The sequence below is a fragment of the Lygodium microphyllum genome, chromosome 14 (assembly GCF_053477565.2).
Source record: "Lygodium microphyllum isolate KBCC chromosome 14, Lygodium_microphyllum_v1.1.10, whole genome shotgun sequence".
Classification (NCBI taxonomy): Eukaryota; Viridiplantae; Streptophyta; class Polypodiopsida; order Schizaeales; family Lygodiaceae; genus Lygodium; species Lygodium microphyllum.
Window position 1 is genome coordinate 83,034,057 of NC_141148.1, and position 7,804 is coordinate 83,041,860.

Here is a 7,804-nt window from a genome sequence, read left to right on the forward strand (position 1 = left end):
ATATAAGAAACTTACTAACTGTAAACAATTAAAGTAAGAAACTTACTTACAAACCTACTAACTCACTAATCAATCATCAATCTAACTAAATTGTCTAATGTATAATATAGATTAGTTAGTTAGATAATAAACTAACTAATTAAAAGTAATCTAATCAATCAATAAACTAAAATAAATAAACTATATAATAGATTATAAACTAATCTAATCTAATCTATCAATCACAATAGACTAAAACAAAAAATTAGACTAACCCTAAACTATATCCATAAATAAAAATTTAAAATAATACACATAAACTAAAGTAAGTAAGTAACTAACTAGCCATTCCTTAATACAGACAAACTAAAGTATCTAAAGGAGAGAGAGAGAGAGAGAGAGAGAGAGAGAGAGAGAGAGAGAGAGAGAACGGTGGTGGTGGTAATGATGATGATGATGACCTCTCTCTCTCTCTCTCTCTCTCTCTCTCTCTCTCTCTCTCTCTCTCTCTCTCTCTCTCTCTCTCTCTCTCTCTCTCTCTAGTAATCTAATCAATCAATAAACTAAAATAAACAAACTATCGAATAGATAATATAGATAACTAAAGTATCTAATAGATAATAAACTATCTAAGGTAAGTAACTTATCTAATCTAATCAATCAATAAACTAAAATAAAAAAGTAAACTAATACTAAACCATATCTTACTAACTAATAATATAAGAAAATTACTAATTGTAAACAATTAAAGTAAGAAACTTACTTACAAACCTACTAACTTACTAATCAATCATCAATCTAGCTAAACTATCTAATAGATAATATAGATTAGTTAGTTAGATAATAAACTAACTAATTTAAAGTAATATAATCAATCAATAAACTTAAATAAATAAACTATCTAATAGATAATAAATTGTCTCACTAAACTAACCCCAATCTAAAGTAAGTAACTAACTAACTAACCATTCGTGATACTAACAAACTAAACTATTTAAAGGAGAGAGAGAGAGAGAGAGAGAGAGAGAGAGAGAGAGAGAGAGAGAGAGAGAGAGGTCATTGTCACCACCATCATCATCACCACCACCACCATTAACACGTTTTCCACCACAACCATTCTCTCTCTCTCTCTCTCTCTCTCTCTCTCTCTCTCTCTCTCTCTCTCTCTCTCTCTCTCTCTCTCTCTCTCGGAATCTAATCAATCAATAAACTAAAATAAAAAGTTAAACTAACCTTAAAGTTACTTACAAACCTACTAACTTACTAATCAATCATTGATCATCAATCAATAATTTAAATAATTTAAAGTAAACTATCTAACTACACTATCTAATAGATACCAAACTAATCTAAGGTAAATAGCTAATCTAATCTAATCAATCAATAAACTAAAACAAAATATTAAACTAACTTTAAACTATATCTATAAATTAAAATTAAAATAGCATAATAAACCAACAAACTAACTTACTAACTTACTAAATCTAATCAAATAATACAAACCTAAAATTTTTAAAAACTTACTAATAACATAAGAAACTTACTAACAACAAACAATTAAAGTAAAAAAATAATTTAAATAATACAAACCTACTAACTTACTAATCAATCATAGATCATTATTCAATCATTTAAATAATTTAAAGTAAATTATCTAACTAAACTATCTAATAGATAATAAACTATCTCACTAAACTAATCTAAGGTAAGTAACTAAAACAATCAATAAACTAAAACAAAAAAGTTAAACTAACCCTAAACTATATCTATAAATAAAAAACTAAAATAACATAAGAAACTTACTAACCGTAAATAATTTAAATAATACAAACCTACTAACTTACTAATCTAATCAATCAATAAACTAACTAACTAATTAAACTATCTAAAGTAAGTAACTAAACTAACTAACTTATCATTCTATATTATCTTACTAATTGACTAACTAACCATTCTCAAAGAGAGAGAGATAAACAAATAGATAGAGAGAGGCAGATAGTCAGACCATCATCATCATCATCATCATCATCAAACAGAGAGAGAGAGAGAGCCTCTTCCCTCTTAAGAAGGCCCTCTATTTGATCAAAGCGCGCTCTCTCTCTCTCTCTCTCTCTCTCTCTCTCTCTCTCTCTCTCTCAGGTTCAAGAGGCGCCAACTCCCTCAACACCCTTTCCTCCACCCAAGCTCCAGTCGTGCTATCCCTAGTCGGCAGCTCCTCTGGTTGGCAGAACAACTAGCGGCGGCCCTCCTTGCTAGGCGGTGGCCTCGACTCCCCCCCCTGGAGTCCCTAGGTAGCGGCCCTCCTTGCTGGGTGGCGGCCCATCCTATGTGGTGGCAACCCTCCTTGGACTACTGGAGCTTTGAGCATACCATGGCCTGCTGGTGGGTAGCGGCCCTCCATGCTGTTGGGCGGTGACCTCCCTTCAAAGGCAATCCTTGGGTGGCTCCTGGCCCACTAGCCTAGCCTTGCCACACCTAGAGAGAGAGAGAGAGAGAGAGAGAGAGAGAGAGAGATGTTAGAATATTAGAATGTACTCATATGAACATGTACTTAGAGAATATCTAGATATTTAGGGGAACTAGACAAGATGGATCTAGAGCATGTGGATGATACTCCATTAAGAGAACTTACCATATCCACACCTTTATTGTATATATATGTGTACTCTCAGCTATTGCAATGTAGAAGTGTATAAGCAAGTGTGCAATACAAGTGTGTGGTTCATTCATTCTCCATCTCATTGTCTCTCTCTCTCTTTCTCTCACCATCACTTTCACTACGAGAGAGAGAGAGAGAGAGAGAGAGAGAGAGAGAGAGACTCACTGTTCACATGCTGCTATTCCTGTCTCTGCTACCACAGTTGCTACTCTTGGCCTTGTGCTGTTCATACTCCCCACTGCAACTGCAGCTACTCCCTTACCACTGATGCAGAGAGAGAGAGAGAGAGAGAGAGAGAGAGGAGAAGCAAAGAGTTCACCAAGGAGGCTAGGCAATCATTTGCTCATGATTGGCTCATTTTCAGCACCCATCACTTTTCAACACCCATTACTCTCACCAATTCAAATTTGCCTTGGTTTGAGAGTTATACGTTCAAGAGCTCTCTTGTGTTTCTCCCAAACCTGTAGCTCAAATAATAAATCATTATAGATATTGATAAATTAGTATAGATGAAGACATCAACCCAATTTAATACTCCATGGATCTCTTCTTAAGAACTCCTTGGTGGAAAGTAGAAAAAGCTATGTTTATTTCTTCAATATCAAACTTCTCCTCGTTGTGCCATATAGGCTCGGGTGTCTTGTTGTTGGTTTGGGAATGGGGATATCCCCAAGCCAAACTTTCATGGAGTATATAATTGGATTCAAAAATCCCTAGGAAAGTTAGACATAAAAAGGCTTTTAGTATTTGTTAAGAAAAGGCTCTTTTCGTATTTGAGGTAAAAGGTTATTGGTGAACAAAGAAGTGGATGGAGCCTTTGAAGTTTGGCTTTGGCATGTGCATTTCTGTACTTGGAATGAACCTTTCAAAGAAAACGGCCGTTTAAAGCGAGGGGAATGCCAAAAGGGTGGCCTAGCCTACTGCAAGATCTCTTGCGGAGAGAGAGAGAGAGAGAGAGAGAGAGGGGGGGGTGTGTCTCTAGAGAGCTAGCAAATTAGCAGAGAGAGGGAGAGAGGGACTGTAACTCTGAGAGAGAGAGAGAGAGAGAGAGAGCGCGCCATTTGACCATTTCTCAAGTGGCATTTTGAGTTCTTGAGAGAGAGAGAGAGAGAGAGAGCGCCATGGCTTAGGGAAGAGCTAGGAATTACCACGAGAGAGAGAGAGAGCGAGAGAGAGAGAGAGAGAGAGAGAGAGGCCATGGCTTATGGTCGCCCTGACGATGCGCAAGACCACAGAAGAGGAGACCGAGATGAGGATGACTCCTCCCCCTTGTGCAACTGCTGTTGCTGCTTCACCATCACCCTCCTGGTCCTCCTCCTGCTTGCCATCGGCCTCGCTCTCTTCTTCGTCCTCGTCCTGAAGCCCGCCAAGCCCCAATTCGACCTCCAGAGCGGCACCATCGACAGCTTCCGTGTTGACAAGCAGCCCAATGGCCTTAACAACCCGGGCGTCTACCTCTCCATGAACATCCGCCTCCTCTTCTCAGCCTCGAACCCTAACCGGGCAGCCATCCAGTACAGCCCCACCGAGTTCCAGTGCCTCTACGAGGGCTCCATTCTCGGCGTCGCCGCCGTCCCCGCATTCGAGCAGCCCGCCCACAGCCACACCCAGCTCACTGCCGTTGTCGTCGTGCAGAGGCTCAATGTCATGCAGTCCTTCTCCATGGATCTCCTCAGCGATTCCACTGTGCACGACCGCGTGCGCCTTAACATCAATGGCCCTGTCAACGCGCGGGTTAAGGCGCTTGGGATCAGCTCGCCCAGGGTTAAGGTCGGTGCTCTATCCAAAGAAAAAACCTCCATAGACCGATAAAAGCCTTTCCCTTTCCTATTCTGTCATGTCAGTGATCCTTCTCAATGTGGCACGTCCTTATATCTTACCATGGCATGGCTTCCCAGCCTGTCTATAGTCCCTTATGCTGCTTCTCTGTTTGCCTCAAAGCAGGTCCAGGTGAATTGTGAGATTGTTATTCGACCGCAAGAACGAGACCTTCAAAGCAAACAATGCAATGTTGGTCAGATTACCTTAAGTGATTAGGTGCCCTGTTGGTGCCATACTTGATGCTTCCACAGAGTAGAGAGGGCTTTCATCTCTTACTGGTTGTGTTAAAGAGAGTTGCAGTGAAGCTGACAAAGTTCTCCTTTTGGAATCTACAGTACATGAGCTGCAATATCTACCCCCCACTAAAAGGGCGATGGCTATGTTCATGGTTCCTTTGCCTACCAGAAAGATGCAACTTCAAAGAGAGATGAGGCAAATGGAGGGGCATTGGTTGGTTATAGAGCATGATGACTTGTGCCAGCTGCTCATGTCCTTAATTATGAATGGGTATGTAAAGCCCCCCATTAGCTTGCTAGGTTACTTCTAGGTCTTTAAGATGAGTCACTAAATGACTTGCTCATCACAACAAAAAACGGAAGGAAGGATCAATAGGACAAGCAACAAGCAGCAAGGTTTTATAGTGGAGCTGCCTTATTCATCCCTTGTGTGATGAGAATCCCTTTGGGTAATCTTCTCTCCCTTGAGAGGATGATTGAGTAGTGAGTCAATTACTCACAGCCTTCTAATTTCTTGGATTTTTGCAAAAGGAATAGTTTGGAAAATTATCTATGCTCAATAACATGCTCGTTTCAAGTGATAGTGAGAATGGCTTCAGAACCCACATATCAAGCAAAAGCAATGCTAATTTAATAGGTTTGTGGGAGAGGATCGGAACAACAACAAGAAACATATTTATGAAATATTTATTTTAGAACATGTATCTTAGGGGTATAGCTTTGAATTGGAGAAGGTTGGCTTCAAAATTTATTTCTTCAATTTAGTGATTGTGGTTATGACACTTGTGTTCGTTTCTCTAATTTGTTAATTTGTTTCTAGTGAATAACATTTATCTTGACTGCCCTACCCTTTTAAGTTTATACACAACCGCCATCTTCATTTAGGAGGGCTTAAGAGGATGCAATTGGGAGCCCTTTCAATAGCTCCATGGTTTTGATGTGTTGCATTTTGGCATCAAAGTGTTGTGATGGGATGATCCTTGCACTGACCCTCAATGGGTCAAAGCTTGCATGTCGGCGATTTTCCTTGAGCTGCCCACTTGTGTATTGATCATTTTACCTCTACGCACGCACGTAGTATACCCATCAGTTGGGGTGCCACTTTGGAGTAATGGCTCCGTGGTTGAAGTGGCCTCTTAGACATGCTCATGGAATTGGTGGTTTTAAAAAATGTCAAGGGTTGTACCAACATGGGCTTTTTTGGACTTAAGCAGCAATATACTTGGAATAGTCGAAGACCACCAAGCTCGCAAAATGTGCTAAATCAAAGGTAGCAAGCTTTGCCAACACCAAATGATTGAAATTCACCTACTTCCATAGCTACATCATGTGATGTTTGCAATCGTTGGATTGTGAAGTACAAATCTAGTGCTCTAATTTACTTTTGCCATGCTATTGGAACCATATTGGAGTATATGAAAAATTGGGCTAGATTAAATTGGGAGGCTTTGGGAAGTCCATAAAATGTGCCATCTCAAAGGCATCAAGCTTTGCTAACACCAAATAGTATAAGTATGGAGTATAATATGGAGACATGTCAACAATACAAGGGTTATTTTATTGGGTTAAGTAGTTGGTTAATTGAAGATTTTTTTCATGAAAGAGTATTTTGTACAATAGACTTATTTAGTGGAAAAGAATATTTTCTTATAAATTTTGTGCATGCATTGAGGGGTGCATGCTTGATCAATCTTTGATCTTAGAGATTGCAAGGGTGCTTATTTCAAGTTTAAAGCTTGGACAAATAAATTGGTTACATAAATACCTAAAAAAGAAAGTAAACTTTTTTTAAAAAAGAAATACTCTAATAACATTTTATTTGAATGGAATTAACTGTACACCATTTTAACATGAAGTACATGATTAACTTATACTATTGGAATGCAAAGTAAACCGTATATGATGATTTGCATGTAAAGTACATGATTAACTTGTACACGATTGGAACACAAATTATATGATTTGAATGCAATCAACTCGTATATGATTAGACTTGTAACATTTTCAAGATAATAATTTTAGATGTATAAATAAATAACAATTGAGGTAACTTCACCAAATAGTGTAAGTATGGAGTATAATATGGAGACATGTCAACAATACAATGATTATTTTATTGGATTAAGTAATTGGTTAATGGAAGATTTTTTTCATATGAAAGAGTTTTTTGTACAATAGACTTATTCTTTAGTAGATAAGAATATTTTCCTATAAATTTTGTGCATGCATTGAGGGGTGCATGCTTGATCAATCTTTAATCTTAGAGATTGCAAGGGTATTTATTTCAAGTCTAAAGCTTGGACAAATAAATTGGTTACATGAATACTTAAAAAAGAAAGTAAACTTTTTAAAAAAATACTCTAATAAAATTTGATTGGAACGGAATTAACTATACACCATTTTAACATGAAGTACATGATTAACTTATACTATAGGAATGAAAAGTACATGGTATATGATTTGGATGAAAAGTACATGATTAACTTGTACACGATTAGAACACAAATCATATGATTTGAATGCAACCAACTCGTATACGACCAGACTTGTACAACATTTTCAAGATAATACTTTTTGATGTAAATGTAGCTCATTGAGAAATACAAAAAAATGCTTTTAAGTGTTTAATCATTAGAGGTGAAACGCTTAAGTTAATTTTTTTGTTAGGTCATTATAGCAGTTAACAATTAAATAAGTAAAATTTAGTTGAAATCTAAATTTTGATCACAAAATATTAAGATATTTATTTAACTTAGTATTTGAATTGTTTAAAATTAACTGTATTTCAAATACAAAAAAGATAAGTGTTGAAAAATGGCTTTAGTAATAACTTTATTTTGATGTATTTATTCTTCAAATAGACTTGTTTAGGATATGTTTTTGTTCTTTGTAAAGCTATGCCTTGAAAGATTGATCTAAAAATATAAAAAACTTGAAGCTCTAAATAGTTTGATCATCAAGCTTATCCCCATTTGTTAATCCAATGTGATCTAGAGAGGGAAAAATTTTCAACCTTCCAAATACATATGCGTTTATTGAAACAATGTAAGTTGCAAATAAAAAATAAAAAATATTTTTAATAAAGAAGGATAAGGAGTGATCAGAGTAG

At 36.9% G+C, this 7,804-nt stretch overlaps 1 protein-coding gene across 1 annotated transcript; it reads left to right on the forward strand.

Annotated features, from left to right (window-relative positions):
- Positions 1-3,557: 3,557 nt before the first annotated feature.
- On the forward strand, positions 3,558-5,455 carry LOC148025783 (uncharacterized). Its single transcript, XM_087693028.1, has 2 exons — positions 3,558-4,408; positions 4,583-5,455. The coding sequence occupies exons 1-2, from the start codon at positions 3,836-3,838 to the stop codon at positions 4,673-4,675; spliced, it is 666 nt and encodes a 221-aa protein (XP_087549154.1). The 5' UTR covers positions 3,558-3,835; the 3' UTR covers positions 4,676-5,455.
- Positions 5,456-7,804: the final 2,349 nt, after the last annotated feature.